General features: G+C 40.8%; 3 protein-coding genes across 21 annotated transcripts in view; 2 read left to right on the forward strand and 1 right to left on the reverse strand.

Moving 5' to 3' along the window:
• The window catches only part of aspdh (aspartate dehydrogenase domain containing), a 15,110-nt gene extending 466 nt beyond the window's left edge, over nt 1–14,644 (reverse strand). Inside the window, exons 1-7 of one of the 11 annotated variants that reach the window (XM_087242538.1) lie at nt 14,564–14,644; nt 12,748–12,798; nt 10,626–10,770; nt 9,813–9,897; nt 9,083–9,232; nt 1,533–1,756; nt 237–376 (exon numbers count right to left, since the gene is read on the reverse strand). In XM_087242538.1, coding sequence (XP_087098664.1) covers nt 237–376; nt 1,533–1,756; nt 9,083–9,232; nt 9,813–9,897; nt 10,626–10,770; nt 12,748–12,796 — 793 coding nt within the window. In that variant the 5' untranslated portion in view covers nt 12,797–12,798; nt 14,564–14,644. 11 annotated transcript variants of the gene reach the window in all.
• A 108-nt stretch (nt 14,645–14,752) lies between these two features.
• Nucleotides 14,753–22,588, forward strand: tmem86b (transmembrane protein 86B). The gene is made up of 3 exons (NM_001045368.2): nt 14,753–14,900; nt 17,149–17,392; nt 20,199–22,588. The coding sequence occupies exons 1-3, from the start codon at nt 14,850–14,852 to the stop codon at nt 20,651–20,653; spliced, it is 750 nt and encodes a 249-aa protein (NP_001038833.2). The 5' UTR covers nt 14,753–14,849; the 3' UTR covers nt 20,654–22,588.
• Nucleotides 22,589–23,751: 1,163 nt separating this feature from the next.
• The window catches only part of lrrc3cb (leucine rich repeat containing 3Cb), a 68,644-nt gene continuing 64,787 nt past the window's right edge, over nt 23,752–27,608 (forward strand). For 2 of the 9 annotated variants that reach the window (XR_015479380.1, XM_087241911.1), the window contains exons 1-2: nt 24,043–24,334; nt 25,692–26,484. Coding sequence is in view for 7 of the 9 variants with exons in the window: in XM_087241911.1 (XP_087098037.1) it covers nt 25,730–26,484 (755 nt within the window). In the remaining 2 variants the exon portion in view is untranslated. Of the gene's footprint in view, nt 24,335–24,434; nt 24,477–25,691; nt 27,131–27,608 lie in introns of those variants that run through there. The other 7 variants (XM_087241912.1, XM_087241913.1, XR_015479381.1 and 4 more) reach the window with 7 other exon arrangements.

Genomic DNA, 27,608 nt, shown 5'->3' on the forward strand with positions numbered 1-27,608 from the left:
CCACACGAACGCGGGGAGAACATGCAAACCCCAAACAGAAATGCCAACTGACCCAGCTGAGGCTTGAACCAGTGACCTTCTTGCTGTGAGACAGTGCTACCCACTGCGCCACCGTGCTGCCCTATATTATAATATATATAGTGGCTATATAATCATTTTAAAGTCAGGTGTTTTTGTTCAGCAAACATTTTCTTTGAGGGAAAAGCACTCCATCTGTCTTTCTTACACACGCATACCCAGTAAGCTGCTCCAGAATGAATTGTATGTGGCATTTCCTGTTACAGCTCCCAGTTTGGCGGGGTTTTGTCGCACCGTTTTCACTGAGAATCCATCTGGACCAGTAACGTCTACTTCCACAATGTGGTAGTCTGCCAATCTGGAGAGAAAAACGATCAATGCTTCATGTTCCTATTTATGCTTTCATAGTTGAAGTCAGAATTATTAGCCCCCCTGTTTATTTTTCCCCCAATTTCTGTTTAATGGAGAGATTTTTTTTCAACACATTTCTATACATAATAGTTTTAATAACTCATTTCTAATAACTGATTTATTTTATCTTTGCCATGATGACAGTAAATAATATTTGACTAGACATTTTTCAAGACACTTCTATGCAGCTTGAAGAGACATTTAAAGGCTTAACTAGGTTAATAAGGTGAACTAGGCAGGTTTGGGTAATTAGGCAAGTTATTATACAAGGTATAACGATAGTTTGTTCTGTAGACAAAAAAAAATGTTCTGTTTGGAAAAATATAGCTTAAAGGAGGTAATAATTTTGACCTTTAAATGCCTTTTAAAAAACTAAAAACTGCATTTATTCTAGCTGAAATAAAACAAATAAAACTTTCTCCAGAAGAAATATATTATCAGACATGCTGTGAAAATTTCTGAAATATTTAAAAAATAAATAAATAAAATTCAAAGGGAGACTAATTATTCTGACTTCAGCTGTACATACTTAGGAATTTTAACCCAAACCTGAAGTATTACATTTTTCTTTTTTACCACATGGCAACATGCTAAGTCACTCAAGCCACGTTATCAATGAAGCGATGGTGATATTGTTGGATACCAAGCCATCCTGTGGACAATTTTCAAGCTATCCCGGCTGAATTTAATTACTTAGGAGATTTATTCTTGGCAGCTAGACAGGCTTGCAACCAGGCTAAATTTAATCTGAGTAAATTTATCTTTTAGTTTCACTGTCAGCGCTACTAGTAATTGATGTGTTTTAGTCACCACATGCTCTTGATTGTTTAAATCAGGTTCAAAAACTAATTTCAAGAGGAGCATGTGATATGATTGATCAGACCATTAATAGACCAAGGATATTTTCACAGTATTTCCTCCAGTATTCTTTCTGCATCAGAAAGTCTTTTTTCTTTTAGCTTGATTGGAATAAAGTAGTATTTTTTTAAAAACTATTTATAAGGTATAAGGTATGTCTCCATCACTATACTGGGATACTAGGACCCACTCAGACCACAGAGCGTTTCTGGTGTTTTCTGGAGGACTAGCTTTAAAGCACTTACGCAGTGTCTGAAACGATTTCTCCAGTAACCCCGTGGAAGCCCAGTTTTGATGCTGCTATGGCTGCTGCTGCCATTGTGTTCACATTGTTTGGGGCAATTGGGCAGAGCTCTGCTACTGAGCCGCGATACAAGACCCGCCTCCCCTCTCCCTCTGTCCAATCAGAGAGTAGACCGCCAGTCAGCCGGAAACAAGAGGGGTGTTTAGACATTCGGATGGAGAGAGCCTAGGGGAAAGATGTTTGACATTCACTTGTGCCAGACATTTAAAATGATACACTAAACAGTTCCACAAATTTCCTTCATATTGTCCAAACACAAATAGATTAAGTTTTGGTTTTAGATCAACTTTTAATCTAAGCAGATTGAACATGAAACAAGTGTGTTATCCCACACAAAAACTCAAGAATTGTGTTGTTTCCTCTCCTTTAAACAGAGTAGTTTGAACAAGCAGCAGAAATCATTTTTGTTGAGTGTAGTTCTATTTTCTATCTAAAATAGAAATGTACTCCGTATTTACTCTCCCTCAAGTGCTTGCAAACCTTTATGAGTTTATTTTTTATGTTGAACACAAAAGAAGATGTTTTGAAGAATGTTAGAAAACGGTAGCCACTGACATCCATAAAAGGAAAAACAAACACTGGAAATCGTTCGAGGTTACAGAAGTAACCCTTCGTTCCCCGAGGAGGGGAACGGAAGTGCCATGAATGAATGGGAGGATTCGGATCAGAAGCCGCTTATCTGGAGAGTATTGAACGGGCCAATGAATGAAATTAATTGGCAGCGTAAGCTTGCGCAGGTGTGCGACATCTGCAATTATCTCAGCATATAAGCACACCTGAAGCCAGCAGACGCCATCCTTTTAAGCTGAAGAGACTTTCAAACAGCTAAGGGACAGTCATTATGGCGACGGAATATGGCACTTCCGTTCCCCTCCTCGGGGAACGAAGGGTTACTTCTGTAACCTCGAACGTTCCCCTTCGGTTGGGGAACTTCAGTGCCATGAATGGGAGAATATGGAAAGCGCCATAATGACTGCACCTTACCAACACCCCCGATGAGGAGATAGTCAAGCAAGCGTGACGCACCCACATCATGGGGGGCGCGGTCCTCCAACGTGTCCCTGGCCCTAATTTATCCTACTTCAACAGAAGTTTTACGGATTTAGATATATTTTTTGGGAAGTCGTGAGCATCTAGATAATTCTAGGAAATACGACAGTACGTTGGGAAGCGTGCAATCCCGATAGGGAGGACGCTGCGGAGGCCATCCGTTACCCAAGGGGGGATAGATGGCAGAATTTACCTATGGACTAGCCCTAAAAAGGGGGAGTACGCATAGCAAAGAGTGGTTAGCGGAGAGGGAAGACACGGGTCCGCCCAGGGGGGGGACTTAACCGTGGCGGAATAAGCATATGGGATCGCCTAGTGGGGATCACGCATAGCAGGCACCTATACCCAAAACGCGGGCTGACCAGCGGGCAGACCTACAACGTAGTGGGCCAGCAAGTGACTCCTCAGCTGAGTCAGTGCTGGGGGCCACGGAGGAATCTGCAGGGCTCACCTAACGGGGAACTTTACTGACAGATAAAAAAGGCGCACGTACCTCCGTGTTAGGGAGAATGGCGCAGCAAGCGTGTTTCAACACCCTACCGAGTTGTCTCCTCAATCACCAAAAGGTTACCTAATACCCTTGAGGAAACCGGCTCCACTCGCAGATTGTAAAACCTTGCAAATGTGTTGGGTGTCGCCCAGCCCACAGCTCTACAGATGTCTGTTAGAGAGGCGCCGCGTGCACGCGCCCAAGAGGATGCAACGCTCCGAGTGGAGTGTGCACGTACTCCCGGGGGACACGGCTGACCTCGACTCGAATAAGCGAGTGAAATGGCATCCACAATCCAGTGGGATAATCTTTGTTTCGATACGGCACTTCCCTGCTGCCGACCGCCATAACAGACAAAGAGCTGCTCAGATGATCTAAAATTCTGAGTACGGTCCACATAAATGCGCAGAGTGCGAACTGGACAAAGTAAAGAAAGGGCTGGGTCTGCCTCCTCCGGGGGCAGCGCTTGCAGGTTCACTACCTGATCTCTAAAGGGGGTGGTAGGAACCTTGGGCACATAACCGGGGCGGGGTCTCAGGATAACGTGAGAGTAATCCGGCCCGAATTCCAGGCACGAGTCACTGACTGAAAATGCCTCCAGGTCCCCGACCCTCTTGATGGAGGCCAACGCAACCAGCAGAGCTGTCTTCAGGGACAGAAATCTTAGAGATACTGATTCGAGTGGCTCAAAGGGATCGGATCGCAGACTCGTGAGAACGAGGGCGAGATCCCAAGAGGGCATGAGAGGGGGGCGAGATGGATTAATTCGCCTAGCACCCCTAAGGAACTGGATGACCAGGTTATGCTTTCCCACGGTGCCGCCAGCTACCGCGCTATGATAAGCGGAGATGGCGGCCACGTAAACCTTGAGAGTGGAGGGCGACAGCCTGCTGTCCAACTTCTCTTGAAGGAAAGAGAGCACAACACTAATCTGGCAATTTCGGGGGTCTTCTCTGCGAGAGACGCACCATTCAGTGAATAGACTCCACTTCAGGGCGTAGGCGCGCCTCGTGGAGGGGGCTCTAGCCTGAGTGATGGTATTAACCACCGCAGTCGGTAGGTTACCTAAGTCTTCCTCGCGTCTAGGGACCACACGTGGAGGTTCCAAAGATCGGGGCGAGGGTGCCAGATGGTGCCCTGTCCCTGAGAGAGTAGGTCCTCTCTCAAAGGGATCTGCCAGGGGAGGGCCGTCGCGAGGAGTGAGAGCTCTGATATCCAGGTCCGGTTGGGCCAAAGGGGCGCAACTAGCAGAACCTGTTCCTCGTCCTCCCTGACCTTGCACAGAAACTGCGCGAGCAGGCTCACTGGGGGAAACGCATACTTGCACATGCCCCGAGGCCAGCTGTGGGCCAGTGCATCCGTGCCGAGAGAGCCCTCGGTCAGGGAAAAAAACAACTGGCAGTGAGCGTTCTCGGGGGAAGCAAACAGATCGATCTGGGCCTCCCCGAATCGCGCCCATATCAGCTGAACAGACTCGGGGTGGAGTCTCCATTCTCCAGGGCGTAACAGCTGTCGTGAGAGCGCATCGGCTGCACGATTGAGCGTGCCTGGGACGTGAATGGCGCGCAGCGATTTCAGCCGCGGGTGACTCCAGAGGAGCAGACGGCGGGCGAGCTGAGACATGCGGCGAGAGCGCATACCCCCCATGCGGTTGATATACGCCGCCGCCGCCGTACTGTCCGTCCTGACCAGCACGTGTTGCCGCTCCAGCACCGGTAAAAAGCGGTGGAGAGCGAGGAACACTGCCAACAGCTCTAGGCGATTGATATGCCAATGCAGCTGGGCACCCTTCCAGAGGCCCGCAGCCGCATGCCCGCGACACACGGCCCCCCAACCCGTGTTGGAAGCGTCTGTTGAAACAACAACATGGCTGGACGCCTGTCCTAGAGGCACACCGGCCTGTAGGAACGAGGGGTCGTTCCAAGGGCTGAGGGCGCGGCGACACAGCGCAGTAACCGAGACCCGGTGTGTGCCCGCGTGCCATGCGCGTCTGGGGACCCGATCGTGAAGCCAGTGCTGAAGTGGTCTCATATGGAGCAACCCGAGCGGCGTGACGGCGGCTGCGGATGCCATATGCCCCAGGAGCCTCTGAAAGAACTTCAGTGGGACCACTAGTTTGCTGTCAAGCTCCCTCAGACAGTTCAGCAACAGGCGAGCGCGTTCCTCGGAGAGGTGCGCTACCATGGTGATCGAGTCCAGCTCCATCCCGAGAAAAGAAATCCTCTGCACGGGGGCGAGTTTGCTCTTTTCTCGGTTGACCTGAAGCCCCAGTAGGCGGAGATGCCGAAGCACCTCGTCCCTGTGCATAACCAATTGCTCCCGCGAGTGGGCTAAAATCAGCCAGTCGTCGAGATAACTGAGTATGCGAATGCCCGCGAGCCGAAGGGGCGCTAGGGCACCCTCCGCGAGTTTGGTGAAGACCCGCGGAGACAGAGAGAGCCCGAAGGGGAGGACCTTGTACTGCCACGCTCGACCCTCGAACGCAAACCGCAGAAATTGGCGGTGGCGTGGAAGAATGGAGACATGGAAATACGCGTCCTTCAGGTCTATGGCTGCAAACCAATCCCGAGGACGAACGCATTGGAGAATGCGCCTCTGCGTGAGCATTCTGAACGGCAGCTTGTGCAGACAGCGGTTCAAAACGCGCAGATCTAGGATTGGCCGTGACCCACCGCTCTTTTTGGGTACGATGAAGTATGGGCTGTAAAACCCACTCTCCATCTCGGCTGGAGGAACCGGCTCGATTGCACCCTTCGCCAGGAGGGCAGCAATCTCCTCTCGCAAGACAGGGGCGGACAGGGGGTTGACCCTGGAGAAATACACGCCCGTAAACTTGGGGGGCCGTTTCGCGAACTGAATCGCGTAACCGAGTCTGATTGTGCGTATGAGCCACCGCGAGGGGCTGGCCCGCGCTAACCAGGCAGGCAGAGCCCTCGCTAATGGAGTCATTGCTACAATCGCTGACGTACCAGCGGTGGGGCAGCGCGGAGTGGGTGTGCTGATCCGGGAAGCACGAGGGTCCCGCGGAAAAGCTGGAGGAGAGCGATTCGCTCTGGCTCCGCACCCTGACTCCGGAGAGGGGGCTGGAGGGCTGAGGGAAGGGAGACCGTCCCCCCAGCGCTCGTGAGCCACTGGCGAAGCACGTAGAGTCTGCGAGCCGGAAGGCAGCGCGTCCCGGACTGGCAGAACTCGTGCAGTCACATCCGGGGAAGGGAAAAAGTGCTCTTTTACTGATGTTTTGGTGGCACTGAAAAGTACCGTTGTTATCGGGGCCCCGCCCTCCAGCGGGGAAAGAGCAAGTTTCCTCTTCTCCGGATGGCCTGTCTCAGGGACGCTTCGCGGTCCGTTTACCGGACTTAACGGCGCCCTGGGCAGGAGGGGCTGCCTGCTTTCGAGGTGAACGCCGCGCCCGCTTGGCCGGAGGCGCAGGCGGGGGCGGGGCAGCACTCGTTGGCGGGCGCCCTCGGCGAGGAACAGCGGAGGTGGATGGCTCGGCGGGCGGAGCGGGCTTACGGCCACGCCGATAGATGACATTGCCCATCGCATCCGACTGCTCTTTCACCGCCTTGAATTCCTGGGTGAATTCACCGACGGTGTCGCCGAACAGGCCAGCCTGGGATATGGGCGAGTCAAGAAAGCGAACTTTTTCAACGTCGCGCATATCGGCCAGGTTTAGCCAGAGGTGGCGTTCCTGAACCACAAGTGTGGACATCGTCCTCCCCAGCGCACACGCGGCGGACTTAGTAGTCCGAAGAGCATAGTCGGTCGCGGTGCGCAGCTCATGTAATAAGCTTGGGTTGGACCCGCCCTCGTGCAGCTCGGCCAGCGCTTGCGCTTGGTAGCGCTGGTAGGTGGCCATCGCGTGCAAAGCAGAAGCAGCCTGGCCCGCAGCCTTATAAGCTCTGGCTCCGAGGGAGGCAGACAACCTACAGGCTTTGGACGGGAGGCGGGGCAAACCCCGCCACGTAGAGGCGCCGCGCGGACAAAGATTGACCGCGATAGCGCGCTCCACTGACGGGATCGCCTCATACCCCCTGGCAGCTCCGCCGTCAAGGGCGGTGAGGGCGGAGGCACTCGCAGCACGGGCAGAGAAAGGTGCCCTCCAGGACTGCGTGAGCCTACTGTGCACTTCCGGGAAGAAGGGGACGAGAGGCTTCGAAGGCTTCGCCTTCTGGTCCTCTACGTAGCACCCATCTAGTCGGTCCGGCCGCGGAGCTGGGGGATAAACCATCTCCAACCCCACGGCCGAAGCAGCCCGGGAAAGCACGGCTAACATGTCCGCTTCAGGATCCGATTTGACAGCGCTCACCTGCCCGGAGGGGGCGAGCGGGTCCGGATCTTCGTCGGACAGTGAAAGCCCACCCTCCGATGCCGCGGAGGACATCTGATCTCCGGTGTCAGCGAGTGTGAGAGCTACCATCTGGTTAGACGGATCACTCTCACCACCCGAAGCTTGGATGGAGCGCCGTGAGGAGCGAGAGGTCCGCGAGCCCGTGGGCGGCGGATTAGCTCCCGCTGAAACCCTCAGATCTGCCCGAGCGCCCGCTGCTTTTTTAGAACAGGAGGCAACTGGGGTGGCTCGCTCTCTTGCGAAAGTTAGCCGCGATCTTAGCTGTGCAACGGTCATGGCATCGCAATGACGACATGAACCGCCCGCGAGCACCGCATTAACATGCTGGACCCCCAAACATGCAATGCAGTGATCGTGTCCATCATCCGGAGACAGGAAACCCCCGCATCCAGAAACGCACAGTCGGAGCGCCATCCTGAAAAGGACGTGCTGCACGACTGTGTTGCTCTTTTAGGAAAGTTGCAACTATACGCACCGCTCTGGAGGACCGGACCCAAAGAACCGCAGGCAAGGGAGTAACCCAGCTCGACCGTCTGCCACCGCGAAGACCCACTCTGGACCGGGAGACACACTCGTTCGCTCTGAAGTGCTGATCAGCAAGAGGAACCCTCATCGACTCACTCAGAAAGGATCTGAAGCGAAAAGGATGGCGTCTGCTGGCTTCAGGTGTGCTTATATGCTGAGATAATTGCAGATGTCGCACACCTGCGCAAGCTTACGCTGCCAATTAATTTCATTCATTGGCCCGTTCAATACTCTCCAGATAAGCGGCTTCTGATCCGAATCCTCCCATTCATTCATGGCACTGAAGTTCCCCAACCGAAGGGGAACAATAGGTACAGTTGTTCACCTTCTTTTGTGTTCAGCAGTTTTGGGTAAACTATCCCTTTAAGTTGAATCTATACTGGGTACGTTAATTTCAGGGCTTGGTTCACCTCAGATGGAAATCAAGTTTAATTATTTGTTTTCTAATAAATGTCTATAAAGTGTTTTTTTTTTTATTGTCTTAAGCACTTCCCTGCCCCACAATACATATTTTGTAAGTACATATTCAGAAAAAGGATTTAAACCTGAACTTCTCTTTATTCATTTATTTTCCTTCGGCTTAGTTTCTTATTTATCAGGTGTCGCCACAGCAGAATGAACCGCCAACTATTTCAGCATATGTTTTACACACCGATGCGCTTCCAGCCGCAACCCAGTACTAGAAAATGAACTTTTCTTGACAAACTTTTTCAAATATTCATAATTCAACTATAATTTTGCGGTGTCTGTGAAGAGGATAAAGCAATAATGGATTTGGATCAAACCATTAAATGCATTTGAATACATTTTTTAATACTATAAGAATGTTTGAAGCAATTTTGGGTGCATAAACTTTCATTAAAAGGACAGAAATCTCTTAGATATGACAAATGTAATTTATGTTCTGCTGATTAGCAAGTGTCATAAAGGTACAACAGCAGAGAGGGTGAGCAAATGTTGGCACTTTAGGTTAATTGAACCCCCAATTATGCTAATTTGTACTTTTTTATCGACAGGCAGAGTGAAACCATATACAGTGCTTTAAAATCTCATGTCAAGATAATTATAGACTCACCCGTAAAGTTCCACTGTCATTCATTTTTTGAATATCTTGGCCGCCCCATAATGCACCGCTGGGCACATAGAGTGTTTTTCCTTGTTGTTTTGCAGCAGTGCGGAGATCTTGCTCGAGCTGACCATCAGACAGTGCAGAAGGGCTGCCCACCTGAAAAAGTGGAAAAACATGCTATAACCAGGCTTATACTCATTATCAAACAAATGTACTTGAAGTCTGAATTATTAGCCCCCTGTATATTTCCCCCCAATTTCTGTTTATAGGAAAGACAATTTTTCTAAACATATTTCTTAGCATATCATAATTAAATAAGTCATTTCTAATAACTGATTTATTTTATCTTTGCCATGATGACAGCACATAATATTTGACTAGATATTTTTCAAGAGAGAAGAATTCAGCTTAAAGTGACATTTAAAGGCTTAACTAGGTTAATTATGCAAATCAATGCATAATGGTGGTTTATTCTGTAGACAATAAAAAAACGCCTAAGGGAGGCTAATAATAGTGAAATTAAAATGATTTTAAAAACTGCTTTTATTCTAGCCAAAATAAAAAATATTATAGGAAATACTGTGAAAATTCCTTGCTCTGTTAAACATCATTTGGGAAATATCTGAAAAGGAAAAAGAAACTCACAGGAGGGCTTATAATTTTGACTTCAACTATATACAGTTAAATATGAAAACAGGATCTTAGCCGATTAAACAAAGATAAACAGCAGAGTTACCAGGAAGTGAGCGTGCGACAGAAATCTGACCCCGAATTCTTTTACTATCAGTGGATGACAAACCTCCACAATTACATCAGTGTCTCTGAAACACAACAAACCCACACATGTACGCCACATTAAGGGGACAGTTCACCCAAAAACAAAAAAATGCTGTTTACTTTCCTTCAAATCATTCCAAACACTAAAAAAATATTATAATAATTTGCTGCTTGTTCAAACTACTCCAATATCAGATATTGTGTTTGTTTGTTTGTTTGCTTAAACTTTATTGTCCTTGTTTTGGTACAGAGGGGAAGTTTGTTTTTAACACTGAGTAAATAAATACCATAATAGAACAATTACACAATTGCAATACACAAGAAGACAACCAAATATATGTAAAAACTTTGATGACAACTTAATTGTTTTATGTACAGTCCACTTCAATTTTTTAAGTTAACCTAATTTGTGTTGGGACAACATGAATGAATTGTGTGGAACCCTGCATTTTTTGAAGTAACCCTTTATGCATTTCTTTTTTTCTGTTTAACACTAAAGTAGATATTTTGAAGAATATTGACAACCAGTAACCATTGATTTCCATAGTAGAAAAAAACAAAAACAATAAAGGTCAAATGTTAACATTTTCCAACATTCTTCAAAACACCTTTTGTGTTCAACAGAGGACAAAAACTCAGAAGATAAAATTTGTGACAAGTAAAAGTTGAGAAAATATTAACAACTTTTGTTGATCTCTTTAACTCACTCTGTTTGCTCTCCTCCATTTTAAACAAATACGCATGATTATACAAAAAATAATAACAATTTTACCTCTGGGTGAAATCTGATAGGTCATGAAGAATGAGATCTTTGGGCAGTGAATCTTTCAGTTTGTCTGCATTTCGGTTCCACACGAATGCTAACTGAAGCCCCACTTCAGCGCCTTCACTCTGGATCTTCTCAACAAGAAACTGTCCTGAACAAGGAGACAAAGATTAAAACCAGCTTGGTTTGACAAAACATGAATTGGTAGAGTAATTGCAGTTTACTTTTTGAACAATTAATTAATTTCCATGATTTTTCCACCAGTGGTTTATGTTTGGTTTTGAACGCAGTTTCTTTATTGCATCAAAAAATCATTTTCCCCTATTTTAAAGAAAGAAACTGCTTAGAAAATCACTTTGCAAATCAGAGAGACATACTGTATGAACAATGTCTGTCAGCTGGAGTGTTGGGAAAAGCTACTTTTAAAAGTAAATTATTACAATGTAGCATTATTTATTTAAAACATTTACTAAATCTAGTTACTTAAGAGAAGTAATGCCAAGCTTGTTACTTTTGTGTTTTTTTTTTCTTTTCTGTCTAGGCTGAGGTGGCTTGTTTATAAATGTGTGTGTGTGTGTGTGTGTGTGTGTGTGTTTGTGTGTGTGTGTGTGTGTGTATATATATATATATATATATATATATATATATATATATATATATATATATATATATATATATATATATATATATTTAAACTACAAATCAATTTTTTTTTTAATAAATATGAGGCCCTTTTACACAAAATGTGAAAGGAATAAAGCCCAGACTGGGCAAAATATAAATTCACCTCTGTACAATTGAGCTCAAACAAAAATATTCTGGATTACATAAAGAAATTCCAAAATTCTTCAGTATTAAATATTCAGAGTTTGGATAGTTTTAATTTATTTTGAGATATACTGAACTTGCTTTTGTAAGTGAGGTGAGTAAATACAAGCTCACGTTTATGCAGTAATTCATTCCTTCATTTTCTTTTCGGCTTAGTCCCTTTATTAATCTGGGGTCGCCACAGGGGAATGAACCGCCAACTTTTTCCAGCATATGTTTTACGCAGCGGATGCCCTTCCAGTTGCAATCCAACACTGGGAAACACCCATACACTCTTACATTCAAACACATACAATATGGCCAATTTAGCTACCCAATCTACCTATAGCGCGTGCCTTTGGACTGTGGGGGAAACCGTAGCACCCAGAGGAAACCCACGCCAACACGGGGAGAACATGCAAACTCCACACAGAAATGCCAACTGACCCAGCCGAGGCTCGAACCAGAAACCTTCTTTCTGTGAGGCGATCATGCTAAACACTGCGCTACCGTGATGCCTATTCATGCAGTAATTATCTTGTTCATACTTCGTTCACAACACATTAAGTCTTAAAAATATGTTACTAGTTGCTAAGGATAACTCACTTTACTTATACCGTGTTATACCTTTAACACTGATCCGCTGATATATTCTTGTGCAAATCCTAAGACCTTATTACTGTATGGATTTTTATTTTTATATTAAAAACGTTAAAAGAACATTTATTTCTGATTTGCATACATTATGGAACATTAGGCTACCACTGGAATGTTTTCTGAACATGTGGTTAGACAAGACAACTAGCAAACAAAACAAAAAAAAAAACTTTTTCATGAATGATTGTCCAAACGGTCTGAAAAACAAATATGAATGAATGGGATACGCATAATTCATGTTTAAAGTCTGTGTGAAATCAAAATGTACAATATTTATTTTCTTGCACAGATTGTCTAAAGGGAAGCAATGTGTACAAGTTAATCCACTGTAAAAAAAAAAAAAAAGAAAAAGTTTAGTAATCTTCAATCAGACATTTGCTTCTGCATTTGGAGTGCTGTTTTTTTTTTTATTTCTGATGATGTCAGTTTGAGAACATTCTTAACCACGCCTCTCTTACAGATAGTTGTTAGGATGTGCTAGAAGAAAGCCACGCCCCCCACTCAATATTTACTTTCAATTAGAAGTACATCAACATGCTAAAATAAAGGTCTTAGCATCTTTAGTATCACAGGAATAAAAAAATAGTAACATTCACAGTAAAATTGAAGCTCTTATATGTCTGATGTGCCATTAGCTAGCTGTACACAAGTCTGGAGAACTCACCTAAATGTCCGTATCCAACAATTCCAACCTTTAAGGCTTTGTCAGCCATATCTACAAAGCAAAACAGGGATTCAGCAGGTGAACCATAACATTTTTCTTTTCTTGAATGTCTATACTGGTCTGCAAAATTAGTTCAGAGAACTTATTGATAAGAACTATATAACAACTATTGTATGCTTTAAAACAACAACACGCTAGAACAGATCTTTCTTTTATTTTTTCTCGTGCACTTGATTCAGTCTATGGCTCCTCCCCCTTTTTCATTTTCTCCACCTCTGTCTCGATGTCCAAGTACATGTTTCTCCTTTATCTTTTATCGCGCTGATCTAATCGATCAAGTGTCTCCACACAGCCTTCACTCACCGGTTAATTCCTCACCTTTTCTCTATTTTCTTTGTCTCTTTCTCCCTGGGTGCCCGTCGCTCTCTGCTTTCGCTGTTTGAACTTGGAGATTATGGGATGGAGCGGGTTAAAGTGCATGTCGAGCTGAGTGTTAATGATTAGACTTTTTGTGTGTGAATCCATTATCGTTTGGTTGTTTTAAAGGGGTATTGTAATAATATAAGAGATATTATTCTCATGAGAAAAATAGACACTCTGAAACTCTTTTTTTTTTTAAATGGCTCCATATGTATGAAATGAAATATGATTTAAAAATACACAAATCCAATTCATAAATTCAAAACTTTATTCCGAAATATACAAATCATTTATTCATTTTCTTTTCGGCTTAGTTCCTGTATTAATCCGGGGTCGTCATAGCGGAATGAACCACCAACTTTTCCAGCACGTGTTTTACGCACCAGATGCCCTTCAAGCTGCAACCCATCTCTGGGAAACATCCATACACACTCATTCACACTCATACACTCACATGCATACCCTATACGGACAATTTAGCCTACCCAATTGAAGACGCAAATTCAAAATACGAAAAAAAAAGCACAAATCCAATTCAAAAATTCAAAACCCGATTAAAAAATACACAAATCTAATTCACAAATTTAAAACCTGATTCAAAAATACACAAATCCAGTCCGTAAGTTCAACACCCAATTCACATTTAGTTGTGTGTTTACAAATTGGATTTTGTAAGTATACATTTTTTATTTAGTAAATGTATTATTTTTAAGACTGATCTGGCTCCATACATATGTAGCCCCCCCCCCCCCCCCCCTTTTTTTTTTTTTTGTTTTAATTAATGTAGTACAGTAATACATCCTGGACAACCAGAAGAAAGCTAAAATTCAACAAGTTTAGTTCTTTAGGTTTAGTTCTTTATTGTATTATTATTATTATTATCGTTTATATTTATTAATAATTTATATATATATATATATTTATTTATATAACAATTGTATTATATTGTGTCTAAATTATACAGAAAAAATCTCACATTTTACATTTAAAATGAATAGAATTAATGTCATTTATATTATATGATATTATATTATATCAAATTATATATGCTTTTATAAATTTTCTGTGGTACCCTCATTTGCGTGATCATAATAAAATATCTTCAGAACTGTTTTCTATAGTTAAATCTAATGATCAATACATGTTAAGAAAATTCCCTATTTTTTTATATAATAATAATCTCTATATTTTAATAGCAAAGACCAAACTATAGGTAACTACATGATTACAATTCAAAACTTTGAGTGTCTGTCTTTACTCTGACACCCACGTAGACATCAGAAAGTGAATAAAAGAAGCTAAAATGCCAGAAAACAAAGCGAGAGAGCTCATTTCCTATCATTAATTTCAAAAACAGAACGTTTATCTGCCTGAACTTGTGTCTCAATCATCAAACCTTTGCTCTGACCGATGATGTCAGTCCAGGGTAATAGGCCATAATGCAGAGAGAAGCATAGGCAGAAGAGAGAGAGAGAGAGAGAGAGTGAGGGGTGTACTTTGTTTATGGCAGAACAATTTGACAGATAACGCATCACTCATAATGGTCCAAAGTCCAGTCCTGCCCCAGCCAATGAAGCACACTGGCACACATACAGTGGAGAAAGGCATTGCAGGTCTATCAGCTGGAGGAAACATCTGAAACGCTGCCTTTATGAGCCTGTGAGAGAGCACAGGCAAGAGAGATGGACATCCTGGAAACAAGTGCCTACGACCGCAGACAACGCAGAAACACGGTAATCACAGCAAACATACATCTGAGCGCAAACACACTCTATACACTATACATATTTACAAATATTAATTTCTGCTGCTTGTTAAAATGGCTGGGTTAAAATGAGCCTAAACAAAACAATTCTTGCATATTTTTGACACTGAATGACCTTCAATCTACTTAGATTTCTGCGTTAGGTTAACTTCATTATTTTGTGTTGGGACTACATTAATAATTTTTGCTGCTTTAGGCTAACTGGGTAGTGGATGAATAGTTAGGAGAGGGCATATTTGGAAGAGCACATCCTCATGCCCTAATGCCTTCAAAGGGGTTTACCCTCCAGAGTGACAGATTTAAAGGGATTAAGGTATAGGGATAAGCCTAATCAGTTGATCAGTTGTACCCATCATCCCAAACGGCCCTTTCAATATGGCAGCCATGATTGTTTACAGTTATATCTGGAATGCACAGATTAAGTGTAATCCCCAACATAGGCTCATTCCGAAAACGTAGCCCTATATGTTGATGGGGACTCTATACTGATTAGCCTTTCAGATAAAACGTTAAAGGTCCTGACTCTCGATAAAAGATCCCAGGATGTCTTTCAAAAAAGAGTAGAGTTTTAACCTCGGCATCCTGGCCGAAATTTGCCCACTGGCCTCTGTCAATCATGGTCTCCTAAAACTTGTCTCCTCTCCACAAATTAGCTGGTGTTTGGTGTGCGGTCTGGCGCAATATGGCTGCCGTCGTGTCATCCCGGTGGATGCTGCACACTGGTGGTGCATGAGGAGATTCCTCCGAAAAATGTGCAAAGTGCTTTGAGTATCCAGAAAAGTGCTATATAAATGTAAGGAATTATTAAAAGCACAACACCTCAGGAAATTATGCTTTGAGCAGGGAAGCTGTTTGGAGTCGCACACTTCACACAATTCATAAGAGTTCATTCCTATTCAGGGTATAGGGACGAGTCCTTCAGACTGAAATGTACCCAAAGTCATTCGTTGCCATTCAGAAGGGATCATCATCATGTGACAGATTAGTAGGAATGAGCTTCCCTGCACTTGGATCATGGGGGCCCGAAGTATGCATCAGTTGTACCCTTCAAAATACTTTATGCCAAAGGGTGGCCCTTCAAAGTGCACTTCAATTTGGAATGACACTTCAAGATGGCAGCCATGATTGTTTTCACTCCGAAGTGCCCTTTGCAGGGTGATATATCCCACTTAGGATGCAGCCAGCAAGTGTTTAATAAGTGAATGGGAAAAGTTTAAGCTTTACGCAGCAGATGCCCTTCCGGCTGCAACCCAGTACTGGGAAACACCTATACACTCTCATTCATATGCAGAGAACATGCAAACTCCACACAGAAATGCCAATTGGCCCAGCCGAGGCTTGCTAATTTATTTATTATTAACTTTTAAAGAAAAACAAGTAATATTAATGAATAATTAAGTCTTTACACTTATGGTTTCATTTTTTGAGAGCAGACATGCATTCTGCCTACACTACAAGAAATGCAGGGTTCCACAAAATTGCTTTCTGTTGTCCCAACACAAATTGGTTAAGTTAACTTCATCGTTTTTACAAATTTAGGTAGATTGAACAAAAAACTTTTTTAAGAATTGTGTTGTTTCAACTCATTTTAAATTTCACCAGCATGGACCACACCACATCTTGAGCTTGACTTTATTGTAGGGATGAAAAGGGGTGGTAAAGGAACAGTGGGATGAAGGGGTACGGAAGTAAGAGAATAAATAAACAGATAGGTAGGTTGATCGAGCATCCTACGATGATGCCCAGAGACTAAGAGTGGGGGTACCATCTCTGTAATATTTTGGTACAGTGATTAGAACGCTAGATTCAACCTAGAGGGGATTATTAATGTGAAGCAAGGAAATAGAGGGCGAGAGGGTGGGTTCAAGAGAGCAAGAAGAAAAGTGCTTGAGGGCAGGTCTGCCTTAAATAATTTTTAGGGAGTAGGTTAAAGAGGCAAAGTGAGGTGTGGTCCCACTGCCGAACTTATGTTAACTAGTTAACTTCAAAAGTAGTTTGAACAAACAGCACAAGTCGTTTTTTGAGATCATGTAGGTCTATTGGTGCACTTTTATCACATCCAGTAACTCACTTAGATCCAAATTTAGTCATTCATGACTAAATCAAGCACTTAAATCATGTGTAAATATCTTCATAACGGAGATAATTGCATTTAATGTTTCGTAAAAGCAGTGTGATACTGTGCACTGACTAATATTTGCCGTTTCCTCTTCCAGTGGTGTGTTCTGCTTCTGTATCTCCTGCCTTTCATTGCATCCTGCACTCTTTACTTCTACCTGTGGATCCCAGATTCGGCCCCGTCTCTTCTGGCCGCGGGGATTAAAGCGGCCCCCATCCTTTCTCTGGTCCTTCTGGTGCTCAGTTATAATGGGGGGTGGAGTCTGGTGGGCGTGGCCGGAGGGCTGCTGCTGTCAGCGGGCGGAGACTGTTGCCTAATTTGGCCTGAACTTTTTATTCATGGTAAAGGTTGTTTCTTCTGTGTCTCATATCTTAGCTTGAGATAATCAGGGTTATTGACAGAGCCTATCGAGAACATGTACAGGTCATAAGTCGCCCTCAAATCAAGAGGAAAATAATAGACTTCTGTTTAGGAAGCCGGTACGTTAAGACCATTTATTGACTGATTGATTGATTTTATTTTATCAACTACATGGGAATTTCCTCTCACATTAAAGCAAAATAAATAAATAAAATAAACACAGTTATTTATAATATGTTAGTTGTTGTCATTAATATAATTATACTAATTATTTAGCTGTAATTAGACTAAGTATACCTTAATTAGCTGTCTTATAGACCTTTTTTCTGTATTGTTAAGTCATTAGTAATGATTATGAGAATCCCAGTTATAATTTTTATAAAAAACTAATTAAAGTTAGTTTGATCATTTAATTCAGTAAGTTTATAGTAACTTTTATAGCGGTTTTATATATTTCATAATCTTTTCTTAGTACCCTTAATTCATTTATTTATTTTAGCTATTTTCTTACAGGTTAAATTAAATTACGAACTATTTTCCTGTAAACTAGACTAAAATAAAATAAGTTAATACTTTATCTTCAATAAATGTTTTTTTTATGTTCACTAAAACAACTCATTTCAGTTGTGGTTTTAGTTTTGCTTAGTAAACGTTTAATGTAATTATTTAATATTCATAAATATTGAAAATATATTTAATTATATTGATTTTCTACATCATTTTAATATAATTTCTTGTCATTGTCGCCGTTTAAATTTAGTTTTTGTTCATTTTTTACATTTATGTTTTGCGTTTTCATTTTAATTTGAGTAAAAGCTTAGTTAAATGTCAGTTAGTTCAATGTTTTTTTTTTTATTTTAGGCTATAATATCTTTTGTGTCATTATTTTGTTGGTTGAAATGCCTTCAATGTGTCGATGTCAAATGGATGTTAAAGGTGCAGCAGGTGATCTGCCTGAATGCTAACCGGTTAGCATAACATCTTTCAAATAGGCTACAATCCCTCCCCTGGCATCCAAAGCCACGCCTTCTCAATCGCGAACACGCACATTAAAGATGACAGAGACCCACAAGATCATGTCATTCGCCAGTTAGAAAACTTTATAGTACTTTATAATACTACAATTTTGATCGAAAAACTGTTATATCTAGCACGTTTTCAGTTAGTTAGCAAGCAAAACTTGACATCACTCTCTCATCAGTCTCACTCTCTCACACCAAAGCCACTACTGTATGCTTAGTGACTGGCCGATGGGCTGCAGTAATCACTTATTACTAAGCCGTACTGTTAATTCAGACCGAATGTTCAAAGTAGCACAGTAAACAATATAGAGAGCAGGTCACAGCTTATCATTGTTCAAAAATGAACCAATATGGCGTGAATATAAAACCAACTTCACCCCAGTAAACGGGCTAGGCTGAATAGCGCTATTTACTAATGTTTTGTTGTTAAACTGAATAAAAATCTACATTATCGATGCTGTAAAAGGTCCTTTGAAACTGAAAATAGTCACATCAATCTATCGTCGGAAATTTCAGTGGTTATACGGCACTTCTGTGTATATAACCCATTCATAAAACAACACAATCAGCTCTGTGGGACTAAAATACTTTTAAAACAGAACATTACCTGTCTAAAAGAAATACTTCAGCCATGGTGTCGTCCTTTCTCCAGCAAGCAAAAGTATCTCCAATATTGATTCAGGATTTTAAAAAGTTTTGATTAAGCATTTGTTTTTAGAGCTGTCACCTGAATCCTCATGACTGCAGCCAGTGTAGACACTCATCGGCGGATCTGCGTGAACAGAGGTGCACAGTTGTTCAAATCTACATTTGCTGACAGACGGTTTGGGCTACTTATCAGAATTACAGGAATTATCAGCACAACAATATTTAGTTGGATCAACATTTTTTAGTCTTATGCCTTACCCAGAATATAAAAATACATATAAATACATTTAGATCATTTACTTTAATCATTACTATTGATTACCAATCATTCATTCATTCATTCATTCATTCATTCATTCAATCATTCATTCATTTTCTTTTTGGCTTAGTCCCTTTATCAATCTCGGCTCGCCACAGATGAACCGCCAACTTATCCAGCACATGTTTTACGCAGAGGATGCCCTTTCAGCTGCAGTCCATCACTGGGAAACATCCATACACACTCATTCACACACATACACTACGAATAATTTAGCTTACCTAATTCACCTGTACCGCATATCTTTGGATTTGTGAGGGAAACCAGAGCACCCGGAGGAAACCCACACAATTGCAGGGAGAACATGCAAACCCTACACAGATATGCCAACTGCCAGCTGAGGCTCGAACCAGTGACCTTCTTGCTGTGAGGTGACAGCACTACCTACTGCACCACCGCGTCACCCCATTACTAATCATTACAATAAAAATATTTCTAAAAACAATCACCCACTGCACCTTTAAGGTTTTGACATCAAATCGATTCGCATTTTTGACGTGTTTTATTGACGTCATGCTTGATGTCAATTTGATGTGGTTTTGACATCAAGGTACACATGCATTATGGAAGCAAAATACAGTGTAAATCTGTAATTGAAGCTTTATGATGAATTAAACATTTCCTATAGGCTATTATAACACTTTTTGTGTTGTTTGCTTCTGGGTCAAAGAGTAATCAACGCGTAGATGTCAAATCAATCAGTTTTGACGTCATGCATGACGTCAATTTGATATAGTTTTAACATCAAGTTTCCCGCTGGGAGTTGTATTTCAGTATTCTGTCTGCTTTCTCCCCCAGGAATGGGCTGTTTTGCTCTGGCCCACTTGCTGTACTCAGTGACCTTCCTGTCCTCTCGATACTCCTCAACATCTTCATCTTTCTCCTTCTTCTTCCTCTACCTGGTGCTGTGGTTGTTCGGCGTTGGCATCTACGTTTACCTAATGCCCTTCCTGCAGCTGGATCCAGAAGCTGACGTCCTGGTTCCCGCCATCGGAGGTTATGTGCTCCTCATCGTCATCATGGCCACAATGGCGGCTCGCACCCGCCGGCCGCTCATCCTGCTGGGCAGCCTGGTGTTCATGGCCTCAGACCTCACCATTGCGCTCACAAAATTCAACGTAGTCGATACTGAATACAAAAGGCACATTATTATGGTCACGTATTACCTGGCGCAGCTGATGATCGCGCTGGGAGATGTGAAGGCGGTGCTGGAGGAAAACGCAGATGATCTCCACAAGTGGAAGAGATCTTAATGCTGATGTGCACTCAAGACGTTGGTTTAATAAACAATACAGGCTTCACTGACAAGGATGTAAAACCTTTTTAAAGTCTGTTTTGCAGATGTGCAATTGGGATGACTTTCCCATATAAACAATATTATTAATTTATAGTGAATTACTAAGCCTACATTGTTTATGAACCATACTACTGTATAATAGTAAAGTGTATTACACAGTATAGTATTCACAATAGCTATTGGACTGACACGTCACTGACAGAATTTCACTTTACTAGAACTTCTATGTTAAGCTGCTTTGACACAATCTACATTGTAAAAGCGATATAGAAATAAACATTAATTGAATAGAATTTTAATGCTTCGGCATATCAACTATAGTGAACTGATAATTGTAATAAATATTTTGGAATGCTTTAGTTTTACTATAGTAATCTGTGGTGTATTGTAGCATATGCTTAGAGTTGTAGAAAACTGGATGGTGTGGTTCAAAAACACTGTAGTATTTACTATAAATTACTGTAGTATTATTTCATATGGGTTGCATTGCATCAGAAATTTTACAAAACCTGAGTGAACTTGAGAACTTGACTTGAAACTATAATAACTCGCTGTAGACCGTGTGATGAAATGAACTCGTCTGATTAAATTAAAGGAATAATCCACCCAATAATTAATTTATTTCATAATTTATTTACTCCTCTGTGTTGCAAATGTTTGAGTTTCATTCTTCTGTTGAACACAAAAGAAGATATTTAGAAAAATGTTGAAAGCCAATGACTTCCACACTCAAATAAATTATATTTTTTTACTTGTTCAAACTAATTTAAAATGAGCTAAAACAACAAGATTCTTGAGATTTCATTGGGACAACTTTTTTATGTTCAATCCACATAAATTTGTTAAAAGTGTAAAATTAAATTAATCGATTTGTGTTAGGACAACACAAAGTAATTGTGTGGAACCCTGCATTTTATCCCATGCATGATATTTGTTTATGGTGATTTCCACATTCTTCAAAATATTTTCTTTTGTGTTCAGCAGAAAAAAACAGAAACTTATAAAAGTTTGGAACCACCTAATGGTAAGTAAATAGTAAGTATTTTTGGGTGAATTATTGCTTAAAGGCAAGACACTGCAGACAAAAAACTATTTTTATCAATATTTTGACTTTACTTATGGATTTTATATATAAACCGTAAAACCCCAAAAGTTCAGGTAACTTAAACCATTTGGAAAACCGACTGCAACAAATCATTTAGGTTCAAAAACTAAACTAATGAGTACTGTGAACTCAATCCAATTGAGTAAACGAAGTAATTTGAGCACAGTAAAACCCAATAAATGAAGAGAACTCAAACCAACTGAGTAGTGTAAAACCCAATAAGTTCAAACTGTTTGAGGAAACTGATTGCAACAAACCTACTACAAAACTATATGAGTATTTTGAACTTACTCTATTTCAGTTGGATTAATGAGGTATTTTGTTAACTCATTACCTTCAACAGTTCAAAACTTTTCAAATGAGTAGAATAAACTTTTAGTCAACTTTGAGTTAACCACACTCATTTCATTCGATAAAGTTGACTGTTGGGTTTTACAGAATTTATATATATTCCAACATTCTCAACCTGATTTTTGTGCTAGAAATGCAAATAAGTGCATATTTAATTTAACAATGCCTCGTTTGCATATTTTAACAGTATTTTAAAAATCTTGTAAAACAAAAAGTGCTTACAGTTGGTAATATAATCGATCAAACAGGGAAGTACAGTGATATCTGTGAGTTAATGTTTTACTCTTTTGACCTGCAGTGCCTTGCCTCAAAATCATTAGTTTGTTTGTTTTGTTCTGTCTAATATTTATGCTCATTTGCTCCATGTTTCTAGAGCAAATTTGAATCATATACTTGAACTGAAATAAAGGAGGTGGAGTCACAATGTTTCAAAAACTTATTGACTGATTTGTGATGGTCTAGTTGGGGAAAGAGACATGTCAAAATAGTTCTACTGACTTAATGAAATGTATTATACGTAAATTGTTGCTTTGCTATACATCTTTATTTTAAGCTCTTGCTTCATGAAAAATTAAGCAAGGAATATTTCACAAACAATTTAAAATTCTGTCACAATTTGCTCATTGGTTCCAAATCATTTTTGAGATTTTTTTCTTTCTTTCTGATAAACACAAAAGAAGATATTTTGAAGAATGTTGTAAAGTAGTAGCCACTGACTACATTCTTCAAAATAACTTCTGCATTTAACAGAAAAAGAAACTCGTAAAGATTTGGAACCACTTCAGGGCAAGCGAAGAGCCTGTTTTGATATTTAGCTGAAATATCCTTTAAAAGGTTTTTTTTAATTCTACCAGGTAAGAATAATAACCTGTTTTCCCTTTGAATTCAGTTTATTTTTCACATGCCACTGGCAGATGTAAACTATTTATTCTTTATTCTTCTTTTAAACAAACTGTGACTTAACTTTGATTCAAAATAAAATCTTACGCTAATATCTGAAGTAAATGAAAAACAAGACAAAAATACATTGTTAGAAATGTATTTATTTATTTATTTATTTATTTACTTATTTATGTGATTTTTTAGCAAACAGGAATAACAAAATTTGAGAAAAAAATCCTACAAAAATAGAAAGCCTTAAGAATTTCAAAAATTTCTGTTCAGCTTACAAAAATTGGCATGCAATATTATAATAAAATTTTACATAACCTAAAAACAATAATTAACAACTACAACAGCAACAACTGGTGGTGATTCATTCCGTTGTGGTGACCCTTGATTAATAAAGAGATTAATCCGAAGGGAAAAAATGGAAGAATGAACAACAACAACAAAATGCAATAGGCTACTAAATGTTGAATATACAGTGCAATGTGAAAATGCTGAGCTCCATACAATCGATTTCTGTTGGGACAACAGGAAGGAATTAAGTTTACTTATTAGTTTATTTATATAAATGTAAGTGCATTGAAAACAAAACAATTAAGACGTTGCAAAAAAAAAAAAAAAATCCAAAAATTGTGTTGATTCAGCTCATTTTTAAATAAGTAGTTTAAACAAACAGCAAACATACTTTTTATTAGTGTAGGTTTGACGACACCGATCAAGTCTATAGACAATAATAGACATTATTACTAGTTTGTAGGGGGGAAAGGTATCTCAACATTTAAGTTATTAGTTCTATTTATTTATTAGGCGATTACCAATGTGTTAATGTTGTCAATGTGATAATATGTTAATAAATAACTTGTAAGTTGAGCAAGCAGGGTTAGCTGCAGTGATTTTCTATGCAAATAAATACGCCAAGGAGGAACGTCAACTCAACTGTCATTTTTGAAATATTACCCGTTAGCGCAGCGCCATCTTGTGTTGTGTCTCAGGGAAGCTTCATTGCTCCAAAAACCAGACCAGAAATCAAATGCTCCTCTGCGGTAAAGTTGGTTTCCACTACTACAGGGATTAACTTGGACTCGTTTAATTTGTGTTTAATGGCGATCTTGGATTCGTTGTTTCGGTGGTGAAGAGACGTCGCATACCGGCGGTTCGAGCATACTAAATAAACGACAAATAATCATCAATGAAAAGTTAGAAGGCAATAGGCGCAACACGGCAAATACAGCGTGCTTATGCGGTAAAAACCACAACAACAGTCCTTACGGGATTTCTCATCTGTTCTGTCAGGTAAATATTACCTTTTTTATTAAGTTTCTAAGCTTTATATGCAACCACTTTTTGTACATCCCTAAATTTTTCCACTGCTGCATTGAATCTTTTGAATTAGTTTGATGGCAAGACACTGCAGTTCAAAAGGGTAAAACTAAAGGTAATAGTTTTCATCAGACTTCCACAGTTTATTGATAATGTTATGAAAGACCACTTTTTTGTTACAAGTTTTGTAAAACGTTATTTGAATATTCAAATGGGGCATAATTTAATCAAATTTGAATTAATTTGCATACATTTCTAGCACAAAAAAATCTGAACATTGGATGAAGTCCGGATAAATATTCTTGTTTTTTGACATATTACAGTCAACCGTTTGTACAGAAAGGATTTTCAATCATGATTGAGAATATAAGTGATCCATAAAAAAAGAAGTAAACAAAATCTGTTCAATAAATGTATTTAGTCAGGCAAATTTTGTCTGAAAATATCCCACTGTAAAAAAAAACCCTTTAGAATATACAGATATGAATAAATCTGTCAAACTTGGTTTATGGAAATGCTACCTGAAGAGGAGATTTGTGGCTTAGCAAAGGAGGAAAATACCCATTTTGAGAAAACGACCTTTAAAAATACAAATTTTAAACAAAATCTTCAAACACTATTTGGTAAAGTGCAACAAATATAACACTTAAAAGTATGCTTAGGCAGTTTTCTTTATTCTTTATTTATTGTGTTTTACCCTTTTTGAAAACCTTAAAAGCCCAAAATCTAAAAAAATAACAGAGACATGAGCACACACAGGCTTGTTTTTGGGAATTATGGGGACATTATGTGGGTTCAGTTGTATTTTTTTAATACTGTAGAATACTTTAACCCTTTACTTTTTACGTTAGAAATCTTTAATAGATCTAAAAAAAAGGAAAAACTGAGACACTAGCAGTGTCCTCACAAGTCAATTCCTCCTTGTGTCAACCCCATGTCATTACACAGATTTGTGTCCTGATATTTAACACACACACACACACACACACACACACACATACGCTCTAAGTATTTGTATAGGGATATTATTACAGTAGACATTACTGAATGCAAAAAATTTGTGAACACTGAAAAACAATACAATAAAACCCAACACAGCAAAAAAAAAAAAAAAAAACTGCATACATATACACAGTTTCCCTTATTATTTCTTTCTCGTCCCTGCACATCTGAAGATTGCAGCCAAGTTTGCGTCGTAACAAGCAGTTTCCCGATGGCGATTAACCAAACAAGTGCCCATTTACCCTCTAAATAACTCTGCAATCAGCAAAGCGCACCGATAGCAGGCTGTCAGTTGTAATGACTGCTTCTCTTCTCTCTTTATTTCGAGCTTGATGTTCGGGCCCGATCTGCTTCCTCTGGGAGGGCATGATGGGCTGCCATCCCATGGCCAGCTGCCTTTCTCTCACTCTCACCCTTTTTTTGTATCAACTGGATGTGTGTGTGTCTGACTCCCACCACGAAGAATGCCCTGAGAGCTGTTTCTGCACTGAGGGTATCAACAGTGGCCTGGTGGTTCACTGCAGCTCCATGCACTTAACTGCAGTGCCACGTGACCTTCCCAACACCACACAGCATCTATACCTAGACAACAATTTGCTGCTCACCATACCGTCCGATGCATTCAAAGGGCTCCCGCTGCTGTTCAAACTGGATCTTTCCCACAACCGGTTGGTCGGTTTGGAGCATGGAGCCTTTCGAGACCTTGCAGACTCTCTGCGCAGCCTGGATCTTTCCTCTAATCTACTGGAGACACTGGACCCCGGGGCGTTCGGCGACCTCAGAGCGCAGACTAACCTCTCTCAAAACCGCTGGCTGTGTGACTGCCGCCTGCAGCTGGCAATGCCACAGCTGCTGCTGGATCCGTCGTCTCTTGCTGAGGTTATGTGCAATTCTTCTGAACCCCAAGAGCTGGGGGCTCAGGGTTTGCCCTTCATCCTGGTGGCGACTGATTTGGATTTTTGTGCAACCATCAGGAGGACTACTGACGTGGCGATGCTGATAACCATGTTCGGGTGGTTTACGATGGTTATTTCCTATTTAGTTTACTATATAAGGCACAACCAGGAAGATGCAATCCGCCACTTGGAGTATTTGAAGTCTCTGCCCAACAGGCAAGGCAGGTATGAGGAGGCTTTGACACTGAACACGTGGCTTTAGTGGAGTTAAGAGTGACCATTACTAGGAATTACTAGTTACTAAAATAACACTTATAATAACTAGGCATGCTCCGATTAGGAGTTTTGCAGCTGATACCAATTATCGATTCTTTGTCATGATGATTGACTGATACTGAGTACCGATTCTGATGCTCCAAGCTTTATAATGCATTAAGCATATTTTCACTCCAAGTATCATACTTAAGGGGAGATCTCTCCTTACCTAAGGGAATAAATGAAGGATGTTGCATATAACTTCATAAACGTGTCTCTTATAGGCCGAAAGGTGTAGACTTGTCATGGTTAGAAGCAGCTTTAGAGAAAACAATTGATAAAGCATAAAAAAATTGGTTAGAATAAAGGACAAACAATACAATTTGGAAACATTGCAAATGATGGAAGAAAAATTCAACATGTCTCAATCAAGAAAGATTTAGCAGCGCTTGTTTAATGCATAAGAAGTTAAAATGCACACATATATATCCATAACTTCTTCACTAAAAGGAACAAGGTCTATAAACTAAATAAAAATGTTTATTGCAAAAAGTGTACTACAAGAAGTTATATTAATAAATATACACAGCAAAACCCTCTTAGTTCAGAGAATACTTGGTCCCACTTTATAATAAGGCAAACAGGTTAATAAGTAAAGCTGCTGTTTGTGGAGTTGCTTATTAATTGAGTTGATTCTCTGCTGAGATTTTGAGAGATTCAATGTATTTTATTTTAGCTGATTTCGTCTAAAGCTGCGGTCACTCTGGGCTTTTCCTCCCATAGACTTCCATTCATACACACGCGAATGCGTCAGGAAACGCAGGGTCATGCGTCAAGTATTGGAGGTTGCTGCGGTGCAAAGTTCAAGCTTGGTGAACTCTGACCTGCGAAATCGCATCACTTAACTGCTTGAGACCAATCGAGGATCAAAACATGACCTCTCTGGACAGAAATTTAAAATATGGAGCAATCGCTCGCTTTTTAAATGTCTAATCATCTTGTTTAATCTCGCTCCTTTTCGCAGAGCCGTATGACAGAATTTCGCAAGCTCAAAGTCTAGTGTGACCGCAGCTTAAGGCTATGATTGAAGTCAG

The sequence above is a fragment of the Danio rerio genome, chromosome 3 (assembly GCF_052040795.2).
Source record: "Danio rerio strain M-AB ecotype USA chromosome 3, GRCz13ab, whole genome shotgun sequence".
Taxonomy (NCBI): domain Eukaryota; kingdom Metazoa; phylum Chordata; class Actinopteri; order Cypriniformes; family Danionidae; genus Danio; species Danio rerio.

Coding starts and splice junctions, on each gene's coding strand:
- tmem86b (NM_001045368.2), top strand. CDS start 14,850: ATGGACATCCTGGAAACAAGTGCCTACGACCGCAGACAACGCAGAAAC. Junction 14,901..17,148: donor GCAGACAACGCAGAAACACG/GTAATCACAGCA, acceptor TTCCTCTTCCAG/TGGTGTGTTCTGCTTCTGTA. Junction 17,393..20,198: donor GCCTGAACTTTTTATTCATG/GTAAAGGTTGTT, acceptor TTTCTCCCCCAG/GAATGGGCTGTTTTGCTCTG.